The sequence below is a fragment of the Hyperolius riggenbachi genome, chromosome 1, assembly GCF_040937935.1.
Source record: "Hyperolius riggenbachi isolate aHypRig1 chromosome 1, aHypRig1.pri, whole genome shotgun sequence".
Lineage (NCBI taxonomy): Eukaryota > Metazoa > Chordata > Amphibia > Anura > Hyperoliidae > Hyperolius > Hyperolius riggenbachi.
The window spans coordinates 586,057,964-586,079,678 of record NC_090646.1 but is presented as its reverse complement, the minus strand read 5'-3'; the positions used below and the strand labels follow the sequence as shown (position 1 = coordinate 586,079,678).

Sequence of the window (21,715 nt, the reverse complement as noted above, 5' to 3'; positions counted from 1 at the left end):
TGTAGGTGGGTATCAGGTGAATGATGCAGTGGTCCGATGAGCCTAGTGCTGCCCACGGGGTTGCCTTGTATGCATCCTTCAGGACCGTATAGCAGTGGTCCAGAGTGTTGGCGTTCCTGGTGGGGCAGGTGACATGCTGGTGGTAGCGTGGCAGCTCTTGGCGTAGGTTGGCCTTGTTAAAGTCCCCCAAGATGATAAATAACGAGTCCGGGAGGGACGTCTCCCACTGTGTGATGGTGTCGGTGAGTTCGCGCAGGGCCGTTTTGACATCAGCGTCAGGGGGAATGTACACCCCAACAAGAACGAAGGAGGAAAATTCCCTGGGTGAGTAAACGGGTCGGCAGTTTACCAGAAGGAGCACCAGGACTGGGGAGCATCTCTTGGCGAGAACAGAGGTGTTGGAGCACCAGGCAGAGCTGATGTAGAAACAGATGCCTCCCCCTCTCCTTTTCCCAGAGAGCTTGCTGTCGCGGTCTGCCCGGATGATGTTGAAGCCAGGGAGATGGAGGGCGCTGTCAGGGATGCCGTCGTGTAGCCATGATTCTGTGAAGCAGAAGACTGGGGTGTTGCTGCCAAGTTCCCTCCTGTTGCTGAGGAGCCGCAGTTCGTCTAACTTATTTGTGAGAGAGCAGACGTTTGCCAGGAGGACCGCGGGGATGGCTGATCGCAGTCCTTTCCTTCTTAGTCTCACGCGGACGCCGGCTCGGCAGCCTCTCCGTCGCTGGCCGCCATGGGGCCCTGACCCTGGGGCAGTGATTATTTGAATATGGCTCCAGACGGAGTCAAACAGGAGCCTGTCCTCTGGGTGTAGGGCTGCGCAGGGTTCCCATTTAAGGAGCTGTGATCTGGTGTAGGTGAGGCGTGTGGGTTGAGAGGGCATGGGTGTGGGGCCGCCAAGTGGGCGCCGAGGCAACTTGCAGTGATTGCTCAGCGGTGCCGTACGATACAGTCCATACTGCGACCCAGCTACAGTAACAGTGCAATCCAGCTTAATATTGTGTCAAACGCAGTGCGCTACGATAACAGTCCCTATGTGACATTGTAAACAGTGCAACACAGTCCATATTTCCTCAAGCCACGGTAGCAGTTTGCCCCAGTTCATCACCATCCTGCGGAACAGCGCAACGACCCTTTAGTGAACCCCCGCTAGTACAGTTCAAATTGTAACCCCTCCGCAGATCAAAACAAACAGATACGCATGGTCATATAGCCTGCCTGCAGAGGTGAAAATGCAGTGGTGTGTGGCCGCAGCCCAGGAAGCAGTGTTAGGTAGGTAAGTGGTAAAGTGGTTAAGTAGGTGGCCCTTCAGCGGTGCTAGGTAGGTTGGTGGAAGGCAGGGAAATATTCTGGCAGCTACCTCAGCAGCCAGCATTACACAGAAACAATCACAGTGATGCACCAGACCCAGCAGACTGGACTCTCACCTGGTGTATCCTGTGTGAAGTTGATGGAGCAGTGGACTACCAGCCGTCTCTGTTCGGAGGCTGAGGGACTTCAGTATACTGCAGTGTGTGGAGGAGGATTGGCACGTGGGGGGGCCTGTTGAGGAGGCCTCAGCTGGCGTTGCAGAGGAGGGTCGGCACGTGGGGAGGCCTGGAGTGGAGGCCTCAGCTGGTGGTGTGGAGGAGGATCGGCACGTGGGAAGGCCTCAGCTGGCGGTGCAGAGGAAGGATCCACATGAGGGGGGCCTGGAGTGGAGGCCGCAGCTGGCGATGCGGGGCAGAGGAAGATCGGGCCTGGAGTGGAGGCCGCAGCTGGCGATGCGGGGCAGAGGAAGATCGGGCCTGGAGTGGAGGCCGCAGCTGGCGATGCGGGGCAGAGGAAGATCGGCCTGGGGGAGGCCTGGAGTGGAGGCCTTCAGCTGGCAGTGCAGTACGGGAGTGGTGGCCTCAGCCCGCGATTCAGTGGGGAGGAGCGGGCCAGCCTCACCTGTGTCGAGGCGGAGGAGCCTGCATGCGGACGCCGCGCCGGAGATGCGGCGATGGGCAGTGTGTCTCGCTGGGTTCTGTGAGGGCGGCTTGTTCCACTGCGAGGCAGGGGTCCGTCCTGCGCCGGGGATGCGCCGGAGATGCGGCGATGAGCGGTGTCTCGCTGGGGTTCTGTGAGGGCGGCTTGTGTCACTGCGAGGCAGGGGTCCGTCCTCACTGGCTGGACAGTGGAAGTGGTTTGCTGGTTTCGGCAGGACGGCGGCTGGACACCCGATGCAGCCTTGGAGAGCTTGCTGATGGAGGTGAGCTCAGCGTGGGTGGTCGCGGCCGCGTGCAGACCCAGTACCATACATCGGCAGAGCTAGAGAACGAGGGTCCTGGAAAAACAGCTAGGAAGGCACCTGTGACGAGGAGAGCTATGCTAGCAACCAATTAACTAATAAACAGCTAGAAAACAACAAAAAAAGGAAATAAAAGGGAAAGTCACAGGAGCCCTGTGAGCCGAGGCAGCCTCACGGCGCCATCTTGGTCTTGGTCAATCATAGTCACATACAAAGTGTAAATAATCGAACACAATTGTAGTGTTGGGGTTTGAATTTGGCAGAGACACTTTGAAAAACTAATAGTCCCGATTACCGCTGTTCAGCGCTGAACAAGCTGACAAGGTCAGAAGGAGTTCATGTTGTGTTTTATTTGAGACTTTTGAGGTTTTCTCCTTCCAAAACCAGGTAGTTTGGGCGATTTGAGTCAGCGATGCCAAATATCACCACACAATTGAGCAACAAATCAAAGTAGATAAGCAAAAGTCTCTGAGGCACTGGATGTACCTTAGAGCAGTGTTCCCCAACCCTGTCCTCAAGGCCCACCAACAGTGCATGTTTTGTGGAAATCCACAGTGATAGATAATCGGTTGTGCTAAGACACTAATTACCTCACCTGTGCATGTTTTTGGTTTTCTGCAAAACATGTGCTGTTGGTGGGCCTTGAGGACAGGGTTGGGAACCTGTGCCTTAGAGGGCAGCATAGTATATACACACACACGCGCATGCAGTAAAGCCTTAACCAAAACCAGGATACAAGGAGTAAAGCCTCACTTCCACTACAGGCTTGTGTTTTATGTGCAAGTATCCACATGCAAATTCCCCACCCCCCCACAAAAAAAAGTGCTTCATTGCACACATGCCTAGCACATAACTTTCTCCTTCTTTGATTCCTTTGGAAAACATGTACATTTTCACATTTTACAGGCTGAATCATTAAGAATCATAGTGCACAATTCGGATGTGCGGTATGCAAAGGACATGCAGCAGGGTGTCAGATTCTTTCCTTCCAAACTAAGACAAATGAGCACATAGACTTTCATTAACGTGCACATTTTCACTATATGAACATACTAAAATCTGCATGTAGTGAAAATGAGGGCCAAAGAATAAAACATTGTTTCTGCCAGGCACAAGCTCCTAGAAGAACTAACAGTAAGGCTCCTTTCCCACTAGCAAGACAATACATATACAGTGGAGGAAATAATTATTTGACCCCTCACTGATTTTGTAAGTTTGTCCAATGACAAAGAAATGAAAAGTCTCAGAACACTATCATTTCAATGGTAGGTTTATTTTAACAGTGGCAGATAGCACATCAAAAGGAAAATTGAAAAAATAACCTTAAATAAAAGATAGCAACTGATTTGCATTTCATTGAGTGAAATAAGTTTTTGAACCCCTACCAACCATTAAGAGTTCTGGCTCCCACAGAGTGGTTAGACACTTCTACTCAATTAGTCACCCTCATTAAGGACACCTGTCTTAACTAGTCACCTGTATAAAAGACACCTGTCCACAGAATCAATCAATCAAGCAGACTCCAAACTCTCCAACATGGGAAAGACCAAAGAGCTGTCCAAGGATGTCAGAGACAAAATTGTAGACCTGCACAAGGCTGGAATGGGCTACAAAACCATTAGCAAGAAGCTGGGAGAGAAGGTGACAACTGTTGGTGCGATTGTTCGAAAATGGAAGGAGCACAAAATGACCATCAATCGACCTCGCTCTAGGGGTCCACGCAAGATCTCACCTCGTGGGGTGTCGATGGTTCTGAGAAAGGTGAAAAAGTATCCTAGAACTACACGGGAGGAGTTAGTGAATGACCTCAAATTAGCAGGGACCACAGTCACCAAGAAAACCATTGGAAACACATTACACCGCAATGGATTAAAATCCTGCAGGGCTCGCAAGGTCCCCCTGCTCAAGAAGGCACATGTGCAGGCCCGTCTGAAGTTTGCCAATGAACACCTGAATGATTCTGTGAGTGACTGGGAGAAGGTGCTGTGGTCTGATGAGACCAAAATAGAGCTCTTTGGCATTAACTCAACTCGCTGTGTTTGAAGGAAGAAAAATGCTGCCCATGACCCCCAAAACACCGTCCCCACCGTCAAGCATGGGGGTGGAAACATTTTGCTTTGGGGGTGTTTTTCTGCTAAGGGCACAGGACAACTTAATCGCATTAACGGGAAAATGGACGGAGCCATGTATCGTGAAATCCTGAACGACAACCTCCTTCCCTCTGCCAGGAAACTGAAAATGGGTCGTGGATGCGTGTTCCAGCACGACAATGACCCAAAACATACAGCAAATGCAACAAAGGAGTGGCTCAAGAAGAAGCACATTAAGGTCATGGAGTGGCCTAGTCAGTCTCCGGACCTTAATCCAATAGAAAACCGATGGAGGGAGCTCAAGCTCAGAGTTGCACAGAGACAGCCTCGAAACCTTAGGGATTTAGAGATAATCTGCAAAGAGGAGTGGACCAACATTCCTCCTAAAATGTGTGCAAACTTGGTCATCAATTACAAGAAACGTTTGACCTCTGTGCTTGCAAACAAGGGTTTTTCCACTAAGTATTAAGTCTTTTATTGTTAGAGGGTTCAAAAACTTATTTCACTCAATGAAATGCAAATCAGTTGCTATCTTTTATTTAAGGTTATTTTTTTCAATTTTCCTTTTGCTGTGCTATCTGCCACTGTTAAAATAAACCTACCATTGAAATGATACTGTTCTGAGACTTTATTTCTTTGTCATTGGACAAACTTACAAAATCAGTGAGGGGTCAAATAATAATTTCCTCCACTGTACTCTGTACAGCGCTGCGGAAGAGGTCAGGGATATACAAGTACTAAATAATAATACTTTCACAAATAATGGAAACAACAGGGAAAGGTTTCCATATGTATGGTGCATTTGCAAAACAATTTTTCCCAATTGCAAGTGTTTTTCAAAAAGTATTAAAGTGCAAGAAAACTGCATCAAATTTGCAGTGCTATGCATTTTTTATTATTGTTGCAATCTGGCAATTTTAGTTTTCCCACCTTTTTTCCCCCTCTCTGTTTTAGATTACAAACAAACTGCAATCGCATCAGATCACATGACTATAGCAGCAGAAATGCAGTTGTGGAAATTGGCAGAACTGCTGTAAATTCTTGAAATGCTTTGACGTCTCTCTGCTAGCACAAAATATAGAAATGAAAGCAAGAAATGTAAGAAATAAAACATTTGCTAAAACAAATTGGTTTGGAGCACTCTAACTAAATTGGCTGCTAAAGGTTAAAGAGAACAAGAGGTGGGTTTGAAGAATGCCATTAGGGCACAGAGTTATGCCCACTATCACCAGCCTCTGTGTCTGTACTGTGTCCCCCCAGGCCCTCCCTGTGCTCTGCTGTCCCCCATAAAAAACAAATGCCACGCTAGCGACATGCACCTTATCGCCAGCTGGCTGTTTACCTTAATCACAGTCGAACCCCGCCTGCGTCCCTTCCCTCTAATCAGCTTACAGTAACGGGGAGGGAAGGGATGCAGACTGGGAGCCACGATATAGAGGAGGCGGGGGAGCGGCGGTGACAGGCAACATTAAGGCAAACAGCCAGCTAGCGACAAGGTACATGTGGCTAGCATGGTGGTTTTTTTTTTTAATGGGGGACAGCAGAGCGCAGGGGGGGCCTGGGGGAAGACAGTACAGACACAGAGACTGGTGATAGTGTGCAGAACCAGCCTCTATGTCCTAATAGCATTCTTTAAACCCACCTCGGTTTCTCTTTAAGCAGAAAGATTTGATGATCCAAATTAGCATATTAGAACTATGTTCAAAGGCAAAAAATAGTTGGAGTTCTGTCATATGACCTAGAAGGGCTAGCAACAGGGAAATGCTTTAAAGCTAGGAAGCTGTAATGGTTAAATAGGGAATGCCACATGCAGGTTAGCCAACAGGATGGGCAGCTGTGCTAAGTGACACAGGCACCAAAACACACCAGTGAAATTTGATGGCTCGACACGGTAAATCTGGATCCAGTCCTGGCCATAGGCAATGCGGTTTAGGTACCAGGGAGCAGAGAGAAGCGCCTGAAAGCCAGCAGCTGTAACTGCTGCCATCTCTTCTTTGTAATTCTTTTCCTTCCAAACTTCAACCACTGTATCTGGATTCAGCTATGTAATGTAAATACATTCAAGAAAAGAAAGTGAATGACCTTCAAAAACAGTTATTGTTAGGGATGGTCAGTGAGATGCAAACACTTCAGAGTTGTTGCAGGTTTATGTAGAATTTGGTATGCAAATTTATGCAGCTTGAAAATGGACCAATCAAATCCTGCTGGGGTGGAATTCTATTGGTCTATTTTCAAGTGTCAAATTTGCATACAAAATTTCAAAATTAAGAAGATCCCACCTCCATAGATTGTGGTATGCGTCCCATTTGTGGCTGCTGAGGACCGAAGCGTGGCAGAATGCAGGAAAGCATGTGGAAGATGCTTCTGAGAGGACCAGTAAGTTAGCAGGGTAGTAATGCCTTTTGCTGGCCACACCGGGGTAGATTTCAGCATGATCCTTTTATTTGACCGGTTGTTTAAACAAATCACACAATCTACAGTAATGTGGTTGTTTGAACTCTTTACAAACAATTTATGGCAGATTTGATTCAATGACATTAAAATTTTAGGTCTTTGCTGTTCGATAAAATTGAATTAGAATTCAGCAATTATTCTTAAAGGGACTCCGAGCAGTGCAAAAACTATGGAAAGATGCATATCATTTTAAAGCTCTCTTTCTCCTCTTTCCAATGATATATAAACCGCCACCCTACACCTAGTTTTCGCTATTTTCGTGACTGAAATTGCGATTTCAATCGCGAAAATAGAGAAAACTAAAAAGGCGTAGGGTGACGATTTAGGGGTCGTCAGAAAACCAAAATTAGCTTACCTGGTAATGCGGTTTTTAATAACCCTCCAGGACAGGTGCTACATAAGTGCTACAAAAGTATTAGAGGCATAGGATCAGCAGGATAGCCAGGCAACTAGTATTGTTTATAAGGAAATAAATATGGCCGCCTCCATATCCCTCTCATTTCAGTTGTCCTTGATGACAGGCTCTGTTCTTTTTACCTGAGGTACTGTTTAAAGGGACTCCGAGCATATGTAGCACCTGTCCTGGAGGGTTATTGGAAAAAGAGAGCTTTAAAATGATATCCATCTTTCCATAGTTGCATTGTATTACACAGAGCGACTTTTTGTCAAAGTCAGCAGCTCCATTCAGCAGAATGGAGCTGCTGACTTTAGGAAAAAGTCGCCTTGTGTAATACAATGTAAATATGGAAAGATGGATATCATTTTAAAGCGCTCTTTCTGACGACCCCTAAATCGTCGCCCTTCACCTTTTAGTTTTTTCTATTTTCGCGATCGAAATCGTAGCCGCGGTAATTTCAATAGCGAAAACTAAAAGGCGAAGGGCGCAATTTATATATCATTGGAAAGAGGAGGAAGAGAGCTTTAAAATGATATGCATCTTTCCATAGTTTCTGCACTGCTCGGAGTCCCTTTAAACAGTACCTCAGGTAAAAAGAACAGAGCCTGTCATCAAGGACAACTGAAATGAGAGGGATATGGAGGCGGCCATATTTATTTCCTTATAAACAATACTAGTTGCCTGGCTATCCTGCTGATCCTATGCCTCTAATACTTTTAGCCACAGAATCCTGAACAAGCATGAAGTAGATCAGGTGTTTCTGACATTCTTGTCATATCTGACAAGATTTGCTGCATGCTTGTTTCTGGTGTAATTGAGATACCATTGCAGCCAAACTGATCAGCAGGGCTGCCAGGGTACTGGTATGGTTTAAAAGGAAAGAAATATGGCAGCCTCCATATTCTTCTCGCATCAGTTGTACTTTAATGATGGAGGATTGGAGGGGTGTTATGGTTAAAGAGAACCTGAACTAAAAATAAAAAAGTGAAAATAACCATACACAGGTGATACTTACCTCCTGTGTAGTCTACTTCTCAATCACTTTCTCCTCTTCTGCATCCCATTTGTCCACTGTGATCAATGGAATTCTCTGTCCTCCATTTTAAAAATGGCCATTACCCCATAACAGCTACCGGGTCAGCACACTGTTAAACTGTAATATCAACCACATGAACCATAGGGAAACATGGACATTACCTTGCACAGTCAGTTGTAACTGACAGGAGCTGATAGAACTGAAATATATCTTCTGTCAGTTATATGACAAAATATTGTCAGAACTGGAAGGGATCACTGTAAGAAGAAAATGGTGAGCTTCTGAGAGGAACTGATGGCGAGGCAAGTATGTCATATTTATTTGCATCTACATCATGTGTTTATTTTAAATCGTTTAATTCGCTTCAGGTTCCCTTTAAATACTTACCTGTTCTGTCGTAGTCCTCCCAGGCAACATCTCCCCGCCTTGGAAATGCGGTACTGGTGATTTTTTATATAATTTTTTATATTGCCACTGAGGTGCTGGCCACCCCCATCTGCGTTGCCGTGGCTTGCCCCCAGTTCAGCAGCCAGTGCCTAATCGACAGCTGTCTAGCTGGGGACAGGCCGCAGCAACACAGGCAGAGGGTTCCGAAGAGCTTTGTCTGTCAGTCTTCAGAAACATGGCTACGACTGCGATCCCAAGGAGGGGGCAAGGCATCACCTGTGACCCAAAGACATTGGATCAGGTAAGTATTAACACTTGATCAAGGCCTCTGGCAGAAACGTTGTGTTTTCAGCTGCTATGGCACAATAAAAGTTTTACTCTAATTGCAAAAATCCGGGTAGAGACCCAGCCTTCCTTTCTACTTTGCTTGGCTACTCATGCACCTTGCTGGATCCAGGTGCTGACTAGTTGACTCCCTGGTGCTGATTAATGGTTCAGCAGTTGAGCTACTGGACTTTTCTTCTACTGTGAAGTATAAACCCCGAGACAACCCTCCTTCCCCTCTCCCCCGATCCATCATCATTCAGGCCTAGTGCACACCAAAAACCGCTAGCAGATCCGCAAAACGCAAGCGGTTTTTGAAGCATTTTTTCTTATTATGAAGCGTTTTGCGGTTTTGTGTAGCGTATGTGTAGCAGATTACAGATATTGTTACAGTAAAGCTGTTACTGAACAGCTACTGTAACAAAAACGCCTGGAAAACCGCTCAGATCTGGCGTTTTATCAAGCGTTTTGCGTTTTTTCCTATACTTAACATTGGAGGCAGAAACTCCTCCAAAATCAAAAAAAATGCTGCAGCCCGGGAGTAGGAGTTTCTGCAAACCGCCTCTGGTGTGCAGCAGCCCATTGAAATACAATACCCAAGCGTTTCCACATCCGCAAGCGGATCGAAAACCGCTACCGAACCGCTCTGGTGTGCACTAGGCCTCAGAGAGCGCCTGGCATGACAGGATCTGTGATTTTTACCAACGGTACTCTTTCTCCTCCTTAGCGGTAATCACGAGTCCAGACTGGATAAGACAGGCTGCAGCAGTTCTGTCTCTTCTCTTTGTTAAAAGAGATGTATTGGTGATAGAACAGACTCACATTTATATTTATAGTAGCAACCCCATCCTTCTCTTTATGCTAAAGTACACCCTCAGCATTGTCTCCTCCCCTCCAGCCTGGTACTCTTTCCTTGCCCCTCCCTCCCCTGCTCTCTGCCTGCCTGGGTCACAATACATCTCTTTTCACAGAGAGAAGAGACAGGAGAACTGCTGCAGCCTGTCTTATCCAGTCTGTTTGCTATAATTCGTATTTCAGACGTCTGTCTGCCTGCCTGGATTAGAGCGCATCTCTTTTCACAGAGGATGTCGGCTGGGAGAAGGACATGGGGGAGGGGAGTGGAGTTATGCCATCAATCCCCCAGCATCCTTTGCACCTATGGTTTGTAAGACAAAAAAAAAAAAAAATCACCCTGGCCCAATTCCACACTGGGGGCAGGGATTTCAAGACCATATGTAGAATAAGGACCCTGGGAGTAAGAAAATCACACTTTATTATGTGCGATTTTATATATCTTGGCAACTTATTGCGTTTAAAGCAAACTGTAATTTATAATTTATATACTCTTTAAAACTGGCCACATAGTATGAACAGTAGGGTTGCAATGGTATGAAATTCCATGATATGATAACCGTCTATAAAAATCCCACGGCATGACGGTATTACGTTATAATACAATTATTTAGACCCGGGCCCCCCTCCTTACAATAATGTGCCCACCCCTGTGTGGTTTGCCCCACTTCCTCGGCATACATCTGATTAAGCCGCCGGGAGATTTGGGGGCCGAGTAAAAACTGTAAAAAGGCTCACCCTGCTCCTGCAAAAGTCCTGGTGGAGTTAGAGATAGGTGTAGCCAATAATAGGTGGCCGTAGCATGCGTAGCCAGGGAAAGGTGTAGCCAGTAGTAGGTGACCGCATCATACGTAGCCAGGGATAGGTGCAGCCAGTAGTAGGTGGCCACAACATACGTAGCCAGGGATAGGTGTAGCCAGTAGTACTTGGCCGCAGCATAGGTAGCCAGGGACAGGCGTAGCCAGTAGTAGGTGGCCGCAACATACGTAGCCAGGGATAGGTGTAACCAGTAGTACTTGGCTGCAGCATAGGTAGCCAGGGATAGGTGTAACCAGTAGTACTTGGCTGCAGCATAGGTAGCCAGGGATAGGTGCAGCCAGTAGTAGTTGGCCGCAGCACGGGTAGCCAGATAAGTGTAGGCAGGATAGGTGGCTGACGCATAGGTAGCCAGGGTTAGGTGTAGCCAGTAGTAGGTGGCCGCAGCATAGGTAGCCAGGGACAGGTGTAGCCAGTAGTAGGTGGCCGCAGCATACATAGCCAGTGATAGGTGTAGCCAGTAAAAGTTGGTCGCAGCATAGCTAGCCAGGGATAGATGTAGCCAGTAGTAGTTGGCTGCAGCATAGGTAGCCAGAGATAAGTGTAGGCAGGACAGGTGGCTGCAGCATGGGTAGCCGGGGATAAGTGTAGCCAGTAGTAGGTGGCCGCAGCATAGGTAGCCAGGGATAGATGTAGGCAGGATAGGAGGCCGCAGCATAGGTAGCCAGTGATAGGTGTAGGCGGAATAGGTGCCCGCAGTATAGAGAGCGGGTGGGTGGGTGGGGGGGTGCCCCGCTCATTCCTCCCTGTTCCGCAGAGTAATGCAGTGGAGTAGTTTAACCCCCCTGGCGGTATGATTATTTCCAGATTCTAGGGTCTTTTTAAAAGGTCTCAGACCCTAAAATCAGGAAAAACTAATGCTGCCAGAATGCCAGCAGCAGCCCCTGCTCTCACTCACCTCCCTGGACTCCAGCGCTGCAATTTTACCTCCCTCCTTCGGGTGGCGCTGTAACTCTTTGGTGAGATCAATGGCAGCGATCTCAGAGTGATTCAGAGCCTCCGAGGTTAGGAAGGAGAATGTCTAAGGTCTGGATCCCCTCCCCGGGAGGCGAGTAGAGGCGTGTGCTATACTCTGCATTGAGCTCCCGGTCGGCTGGCCCGAGTAGGTCGGGATTACCGTCAAGGTGGTTAATATTTACCTGCTCCAGTGCTACTTTGGGTCTCCTCTGGTCTTCCTGAGATCCACTGGCTCTGAATGCATGTCACGTGAGAAGGAGGAAGCACAGAGTCTTAAACTGCCAGGAAGAACAGAACAGACAATGCATCGCTGGAGTGTGTTATTATTACACTGCTCTGCTACTCTACTATGTGGGGGGATGGTTCCGGATGGAGAAAGACTTGTACGCGTTTACCTGCTACAGAGATGGGATGGGGGGGTACTGGATCGCAAGAGGGGGTCCCATGCTAATTTTGCTGGGGAGGGGTTCCATGGGTTGTTACTGCACCCCGGCTTTTTCAACTTACAATGATGCACATTAGAAGATCTCAATTGCCACATAAAATGGCATGAGGGCTGCATTCCGCATTGACACCCGTGACTTAGAATTAAAGTGAACCTTAAGTCAGGGAAAAAAAATTAGTTTAGCTCACCTGGGGCTTCCCTCAGCCCCCTGCAGCTGATCTGTGCCCTCGCAGCCCCGCTCCGATGCTCCTGGACCCGCCGTCACCGGCCAACAGACTTTGAACGCGTGTGATTCTTCGCGTTCCCAGCCACAATAGCACCCCCGCAATAGCAGCATAGGGGGTGCTATTGTGGCTGGGAACACGAAGAATCACTCGCGTTCCCAGCCTGTCGGCCGGTGACGGCGAAACCGGAAATCGCCGTTGGCGGGTCCAGGAGCATCGGAGCAGGGCTGCGAGGGCACCGATCAGCTGCAGGGGGCTGAGGGAAGCCCCAGGTGAGTTAAGCTCATTTTTTTTTTCCTGACTTAAAGAGAATCTGTATTGTTAAAATCGCACAAAAGTAAACATACCAGTGTGTTAGGGGACATCTCCTATTACCCTCTGTCACAATTTCACCGCTCCCCACCGCATTAAAAGTAGTCAAAAACCGTTTTAAAAAGTTTGTTTATAAACAAACAAAATGGCCACCAAAACAGGAAGTAGGTTGATGTACAGCATGTCCACACATAGAAAATACATCCATACACAAGCAGGCTGTATACAGCCTTACTTCTGAATCTCAAGAGATCACTTGTGTGTGTTTACCTTCTGTCCCCAGCTTCTCTCATGCACTGAACATTACAGGCTTCCTGCAGACAGCTCTACCTATGTCGTTAATTCCTCAGTATGTGACAGACCAGCTCCTTTCACAGCCTCCAGAGGAGGATTTTTATCCAGCTCTCTTCTATCACTGATAAGATAGCAGAGAAGCTGCTGGCTTATGTAAATAAAACACACACTGGAGTGTGCATAGAGGAACAGTTCAACACTGAAGAACTTGGCAGCCTTCCAGACACAGGCCGACAAGTCTGACAGGGGAAAGATACATTGATTTATTACAGAGATGGTTATAGTAGAAAGAGCTACAGTAAGCCAGAACACATAAGAATAGGTTTAGGAACTTGTAGGATGGTAGAAAAAAGTTGTAATTTTTGTTACAGAGTCACTTTAAGGTTCACTTTAAGTACAAGTTGGTGTTATCAGTCTAGTTCTTTTCAAATTTAAATAAGTTTTTATGATTTAAGCAATAGCTTCTTTGGACCTTATAAAAAACTAAAATACCCTACATTTCATATTAATTCTGATCATTCGAAATTGGATCTATCCATAGCCAAAATATTTTCACAAACAGGCGATTAGTAGACTCTTCAGTTAGCACTGAACTTTGGCTGGAAAGTTTTACTAAAACTGGGCATAAATTTGACATGGCCTCTCTATAAAGTAGCCACAGGAAGGCAGATGTCTCCCCAACAACGATGGGCAGAGACACCAGTTTGTCGCTAAATTCATTCAGGTCTGGATAGTGTACTGGTGAAGGGCTCTGCCTATGACACAGGAGACCAGGCTTTGAATCTCGGCTCTTCCTGTTTAGTAAGCCAGCACCTATTCAGTAGACCTTAGGCAAGTCTCTCTAACACTGCTACTGCCTATAGAGCGCATCCTAGTGGCTGCAGCTCTGGCGCGCAATATAAATGTTATTTGTTTTGTCTCCTCTGTGACTTGGCCAATGGATAAATGCAACGTGTGCACAGTAATAAGGAACAAGTACAATCTCTCAACATACATTTTTCACCAGATCACACATATAGTATGAGATCTGAACTGCTTCTCGACACATGGCGACATCTGGCCACAGGCGTCAGGATGGACTGTACATGTGTGGGGTAAGGGAGAGGAGAAGCTATTCTATAGTCAGGCTTTAGAAGGTATTTAGGCAAGTAAGGCTTTAGGAAGCGGAAGGAAATGGCTTAGCGATAGCAGCTTGATGGGGTAAAGGAATGAAAACTCAGACAAAAGTAACGCCGCAAAGCCAATAATACAACATTGGTAACCACGCTCCTACCATATAACTATTAGCATGAACTCGCACCCAAATTACTCAAACTGGCCCTGTCTGAGGGCACACCAAAAAGCACCAGTGTAATCGCAAATGCTCAGCGTTTTTTGAAGTGATTTTTCAAGGCGATTCTAGGCATGTGCCTAGCGATTTTCTGTTTATGCCTAGCGTTTTTTGTGTAGCTTTTTTTTTTTTTTTTTTTTTTTTTATATGTGTACAGTACAGCTGCTAGTGTACAGGTTTTGTCACAAAAAAGCTTGGAAAAATCACTTTGATCTAGCGCTTTGATCTAGCGCTTTTCTGAGTCATTTTCCACTTTCCTATACTTAACATTGAGGCTGAATGGCCTCAGAAATCAGCAGAAATGCTGCAGGACCCACGTTTAAATTTAAAAAAAAAAAATCCCATCTCTGGTGTGATTCATCCCATTCTTGTACATTAGCCAAGCTCTCTAAAGAGAATCTGTACTGTCCGATTTGTACATTAAAAAAAACATACCAATCGAGTCACTTTGATCTCCTGGGTCCCTCTTTGCCATTTCCGCTGCTTCCCGCCGCGATCCTGGATTTTAATCCCCAGTTTTAGGCAGTGTTTACAAACCAAAAACACGGCTGCTAACCAGGAAGTGATGTATGTGTGCGTGTGTGTCTATATACAGTATTAGAAGTTTTTATTACAGTGAATTATCTGCACTCCAGTCTGGGATTCTCACAGTTTCTCAGCAGCATGCGACAGGCAGCTCCCTCCGCCCTCAGCCTCACAAACTCACAACCTGAAAGCAGGGATAAACAAAGCGCACACACAGCCTGGAGGGGGCATGCATAACTTGTCACTATCACAGCAGAGGCAGCCACTTCCTCCCTAGGTCGACAAAGCTTGACAAAGAAGATTAGATATATTACAGAGACAGCACAACTAGAAAAGGCTGCAGTAATCCAGAGCACATTAGAACAGGTATAGGAACTTATATGATAGAAGAAATAAGGCTGAAAGGTTTGTTACAGAGTCTTTAAAAGCGCTCAGACGTGCTCTTGGTGTGCACTAGCCCTAACTGATAAGTACCAGAAAGGATACCGGCAACCATGAAGTATTTCAGTAGTGCACACTGATTTAGTCAGCTCCAATTGAGAAGAGGCAGTGTGATTGCTTAACGTCCTGCTTTAAAAACAGTCGCCTGCTGCCGCTCGTGCATGCTCCCGGTCATGCACAGTCCTCTGCATGATTGCTGCTAGCTAATAGCATCACTCATTCAATAATTGGGGGGGGGGGGGGGAATGGTTGTAAAAGTGTGAATACCTGTAACTGTTTATAAGCTGTTTATAAGCTTTTAATGACTGCCGCCTGTAGCGATTGGATGCAATCGATAGGGCAAAAGTTTGGGGCCCCAATGCTCTACAGATGTATTGCTTTGCCACTGCCTAGCAATACATCTGTACAGCACCATGGCCCCCTGAACTGTCGCCCTAGCGAATGCATTTGATTGCCTCAGCCCCGCAGGCTGGGGATAACTGTCTGCTACATGCTCAGCTAGAAATAAAATATGGTATATGCTGTATTGTTTTAATCGGGAAGGGCCAAAGAATTCATTTTTGTCCGTTTTATAACTGTGGGATGTGTCATGTGAAAAAGGAAAAAAAAAAAATAGGTATTTTCTGCATTTCCGCCTCATTTTTTCCTCATAAAATATACTTGGGAGAAAAATATTACCCAAAGAAAGCATAGATTGTACTGAAAAAAACAAGATCTATATCACCAAGATGGCATAAGTAATTCAAAAGTTACAGTTGTATCAAAACGTGTTAGCTAAAGTGTCAAAAATGTTAGGAACCTTAAAGGGACCCTGAGCAGTACTTTAAATGAAAACTTTCACTTACCTGGGGCTTCCTGCAGCCCGCAAGGTCCCCCGGCGTCGTCCTGGCTCTTCTGCGGGTCCCGCTGGCGGCTCAGTTACCGGCGACACCCGGGCCAGGTCCACTTCCTGGATCTGAATGCTTGGCGTCTGCTCCGTGTCATCACGCTGGCCAGTGTGACAGTACTGCGCATGTGTGGTTTTCTAACTCTGAACCGCGCATGCGCAGTACTGTCACGCCGGCCACCTTGATGACGGCATTGACAGCTTTACCGTGTCCACCAATGTCCTATTCTTAGGCGATACAACATTAAGATGCACTTACATTAGACACTCGGGTTTTAGCCTAAGCTTTGCACAGCAACAGCGTGGGAACAAAAAACAAACACCGCCACCAATCCAGGCAAGGTCATTTCTACAGAAAACTGATATTACAGATTTTGGAAGTAGGTGCCTCATTAACTTCTACTTCCAGGACCTCAGGCTAGCAGATATAAATGAGGGTCATCCAGAAAGTAAAAGCTGTTTCTATTTGCTATGCAAGGAATTCAGTGCAATTTAATGTGCATCTCAGGTTAAATCTCTTCTCTCCTTGCACGGTTTGTCACAGGACTGCAGAATACTGGTAACTGTTTGCACAGCAGCATTAACATGATGCCCCACAACCCATGGGTTAGAAATGCAATGCTGCTAAAACTAAGGGATTGGAAACATTGCAAAAAGATATGATCATTGTTTAAATAATGACAAGATACACTGGCACTTATTCAATTCACTTTTTCTAAGTTTTCTCCAAGAAATTTTTTTTTCATCCTTTGCTTAAAATAACTTTTCAGCGCTTTGCAAATAAAAAAAAAGTACCAAAAGTTAAGTGGAAAAAGTACTGTCAGAATTATTCTTCTTTGCTGGTGGCTCTAAAGTCATTTTATTGAGAAGGTGTGAAAATATCATCTAGGAAAAAAAAGTGAACTGAATAAGGGGCCAGTGGCCCATATGCAACTAACTTTTCTCCTGAGTTTACTCCTAGGAGATACTATTTCATCTTCAATTTAGAATAACTTTGCAGTACTGTAGATGAAAACGTACTATCAAAACTATTTTAAGTATTTTCTTGCTTGCTGGTGATTTAAAAAGGCATTTTATTGACTGAAAATACAGCACCACATCGGTGAAAACTAAATAGTTACTGGTAATCTCCGCTCTAACAATATTCACCGGTTTTCTTCCAGGGCTGTGGAGTCGGTACAAAAATCCTCCGACTCAAGAGGCGCTTAACTTGAATCCTTGTGCAGATTGTTTGATACTCCTCCCTATATTGCCTGATGAAGCGGGGTTGAACCTGCGAAACGCGTTGCATTTCTTTTTGGAGTTCCTAATAAATGTGTTTGACTGTCTGAATTGCAGTCGTTGTCGTGTCTGCTTGAGGGAGGTAAGACCACCACTTCCTCCTTCAATTTTGCCATTTAAGTTGGTTTTTAAGCTCTTTTAATCTAATCTTATACTTTTGGCGCCTCTGTTCATTGTAGACAACATAGGAGAAAATTCATGTATAGCTCATTTTACTCTGGAAAAATTGTACTGTATATGTTTGCACATATTTTACATTAAAAATTTTCGCCATAGTGCCCCTTTAACTGTAGTAGTGTTTATTTTGTAATGTTATACCCTGTATGCTATTGTACAGCTACGGAAGACGCTGACGCTATATAAATCAATAATAATAATAATAATAATAATAATAATAATAATAATAATAATAATAATAACATAAAGGCCAGTGTGTTAAAAATAAAATACATTGGCTCTTATTTAATTCCCTTTTTCTACAATGTATTCTCCCAGATGAAATTTGCACACCTCATCAATCAAATGCTTTCTAAACCACCAGCAAGCAAGAAAATATTCTTAATAATTAAGACAAAATTTAGGAGAAATAGTGAACTGAATACGGGCATGAAATGTTTAATTCATTGAAAACAGCTGTTACATTCCGAACGAAATATTAATTGCATCGCTCTTTAACCTTGAGATCGTTATTTGAGAAGTGTGAGGTCATTGCCTCACATTATGAGCTTGGCAACTAGCTGGAAGTCAACTTGTCAATAGCAGCACAGGCCTAAAATATCAGTTTTGGATGGAGCTGGCCATGCAGTGAAAACACGTTAGCAGACGCCACCATACAGCTATTATTCTTATATATTATTAAAAGTCAACCAACCATTGAAATGTAGCGGCTCAGCGCGGTAATATCTCTGCCAGTCCTCGCCATAACTAATGATGTCTAGGTACCAGGGAGCCGCAAGGATGGCAGAGAACCCTGCCGCGGTCACATTGTACATTTCTTCGTTATAGTTTCCCTTCCACACCTCCACTATTGTGTCTGGATTAATCTGCAAAGATCCCAATGGTGTGAAAGCAATCATCACTAACTGGCCAAAGCATACTATTATTATAAAAGGTCATCATTCTAGAAAAAAAAACACAAAGGATAGAAGAAACGGTCCATCAGCAGCCACCGAGGACAAACAACTTGTCAGTAGGACTTTGATTGCCTGTTATACGAATACAGAGATGACAGGTACCCATAGGCATTCACACATATGGTCAATGAGATGACAATTTCCACTTGAATGGAATTTAGTGTAGACTCTCTGCAGCTTGGAATTGGGCCAATCAAAAGCAATTCCTGCAGACTTGAAGGAAATTATAGTGAGAGGAATATGGAGGCTGCCATATTTATTTCCTTTTAAACAGTACCAGTTGCCTGGCAGTCCTGCTGATCTATTTGGCTGCAGTAGTGTCTGAATAACACCAGAAACAAGCATGCAGCTAGTCAGGTGTTTGACATTATTGTCAGATCTGACAAGATCTGCTGCATGCTTGTTCAGGGCCTTTGGCTAAAAGTATTAGAGGCAGAGGATCAGTAGGATGGTCAGGCACCTAATATTGATTAAAAGGTAAGAAATATGGCAGCCTCCATATCCCTCTCCCTTCAGTTGTCCTTTAAACTGGCTCGATTCCAAGCAGCAAAACAATATTTGCACACAAGTTGGAATTTTTAGCATCCAATGACTCAAGTCATCAGATAACAATAATAATCTTCTGGCAGACGCTAAGCTTCCACTGACTGTGACAAACATTATGAGGTAAATGTATCCTGTGCAATGAAAACATTTATTAAGAAATGTATTCAAAAGAATAGGAAAAAAAAAAAAAAAAAGTTTGTTTGAAAACAGCCGGACCTTGACCAATTTGCTTTGGGCAATTTCTCCACTTGGCTCCAGGTTTTCTAGCAACCATATCAGAGTTAAGCTACATACACCTGCTGAACCATTGTCAGTTGAAACAAATGAGGACCTATGGATCAGCCCGTTAACTTGTTAACCACCTCATGCCAACGGGGCGCGAGCACGGCGGCAGCCCCAGGACCGCCTAACACCAATTGGCGTCAAGTCCTGGGGCGGGGATTTGCAGACGGGGATCCGCTCCGCCATCAGTCTCCCAGCAGCGATCGCCGCTAGGAGACTGTTAGAAACCGCCGTCTATTTACTCGGTACAGCGCTGCGATCTAAGGCAGCGCTGTACAGGGGACAGCGCAATCCGCTGTTATAGGCTGTAGCCTATCACAGCCGATCGTGCGGAAAGGCTGATGGGGGGAGGGAGAGGGATAAAATAAGTAAAATTTAAAAATAAATAAAAATATTTGTAAAAGAAACAAACATCTGGGAGGCGATCAGACCCCACCAACAGAAAGCTCTGTTGGTGGGGAGAAAGGGGGGGGGGGGGATGAAAATCACTTGTGTGCCGAGTTGTGCGGCCCTGCAGCTAGGCCTTAAATCTGCAGTGCCCAATTCAGTGAAAAATGGCCTGGTCTGTAGGGGGGTTTAACACTGTGGTCCTTAAGTGGTTAAGGACCAACCTCTGCACAGAGTCCAAAAGACAATAACTGTTTCATTCATGATGGGAAATGTTCTGTTGCCTGCAAGCAAATGCAAGTGGAAATGAGGCATTATAGTAAGTAGTCTACCAGAAATGGATGAGAGTTCATGCTTCCTGCATATGCAGGTTTGGGCGTACGGTCGTTTGCCATCTAAAGATTGCTGTGCACACCAAGGTTTATGGACAATAGGTGCCCAAATGGATCAGCCAAGTTGGATTGGTCCATATGGCTAACAACTATCCTTTGTCTCTCTCTTGAGATCATTGCACACTGTTCATACCATCAGTAATCCATTGTTATTAAATGCCTATGGGTACCTTATAAAGGAGAATCATGATAACATAACAGCTCTTGTACAGCAACAGACTGAAACAGTAACCCTTGTTGGCCTTCATATCCAGTACACAGACCCTTTACAAGTGAAGGTATATCTATACAGATCATGGTATACAACATATAGCTCCACCATGTTACAGTACAATCTTCTCTTACGTCAGGATTGCATTAATGCCTTCCCACCTCAAAGAAAGTTACATCCTCATACTTTTTACAAACACAAAGGTTTCCATTTATCCACCTCCCCAGCGTGATGTGACTGGGAACCCCAGCATGAGAACCGCATGTACCTCAGGAGTCACAGTGCTGGTATAGAGGGGTGTGGTCTTCATTTAAAGTGGGAATTTATTGGCATTTGTCAAGAGCCAAGTGCAAAAAAAAAAAAAAAAAAAAAAAGGGGGGGGGGGGGGGGTCTGTGATACGGATCATCCAGAGCCATTACAAAAAGCACATAGAGGAAAACAGGGTAGACAAATAAGATTTGTACCTCATGTAGATGTCTCAAAAACATACCTGGTCATGGTTATCAAATACCTCCTGCCAGACCATGTAACCCTTCCCGAATGAAGACACTATGCCCAATATTCTGAGGGAAGAGAAGGAGAGGGGTCAATCGCTGTTACATACTACCAACTTCTACCAAAGTGACACTCAGGACTTTGATGTCAATGTTTCATAATTCCACAAAACAGATCAACCTGATTCACAGTCAGTCATTTATGAAGATGAAGTCACTACTTCTGAGACAATGCTTATAAAAGGTTATAGGCCAGCTTATGGCCATAGAGCAGGAACATTATGATTAAAGAGGAACTGTAACAGATTTGAACTTCATCCCAATCGGTAGCAGATACCCTCTTTCCCATGAGAAATCTTTACCCTTTTTTTTTTTCACAAACTGATCATCAGGGGCCTCTGTATGGCTGATAGTGGTGAAACCCCTCCCACAGTGTGAAGTCAGCACCTAGGTACTGACATACTGTGGGAGCTTTGTTGCATTGTGGGAAATAACAGCTGTTTACAGCTGTTTCCAACTGCCCAAAAAGCAAGCAGCATCTCCTTCCACAGACATCTGCCAGCAGTAAAAACGTCGCCATGCAATAAATGTAAGGATGTAAATCAGGGAGAGGAGAGATTTTACAATGGGCAGACACTGACTAAATAATTTATAAATAATTATTGTAAAACATTTTTACACTTTTTTCATTACCTTATTTTCACTGCAGTTTCTCTTTAAGGTTTAGAAAGGAACATGAATGATTTCTCAATACTCAAGTATTGTTTAATGTGAATTTGAAGTAGAAAAAGTATGGAGGCTGCCATCTATTTCTTTTTAACCACTTTATCCACCACTACAGTATATCTACGTCCTCTGTGACTTCATCTAAGCCACGAGTCAGTAGATATAAGTCTTGTAGCAGAAGCAGTGCTGTGCAGGATTGGGCTTGCTCCTGTGCACATTTCTG

At 45.1% G+C, this 21,715-nt stretch overlaps 1 protein-coding gene across 2 annotated transcripts in view; it reads right to left on the bottom strand.

The window, feature by feature from the left end:
• Window positions 1-21,715, bottom strand: part of HEXB (hexosaminidase subunit beta) — a 67,391-nt gene that overhangs the window by 10,095 nt on the left and 35,581 nt on the right. The window contains exons 10-11 of one of the 2 annotated variants that reach the window (XM_068248495.1): window positions 20,763-20,835; window positions 18,192-18,363 (exon numbers count right to left, since the gene is read on the bottom strand). In XM_068248495.1, coding sequence (XP_068104596.1) covers window positions 18,192-18,363; window positions 20,763-20,835 — 245 coding nt within the window. Of the gene's footprint in view, window positions 1-6,225; window positions 6,401-18,191; window positions 18,364-20,762; window positions 20,836-21,715 lie in introns of both variants that reach the window. The other variant, XM_068248491.1, reaches the window with a different exon arrangement.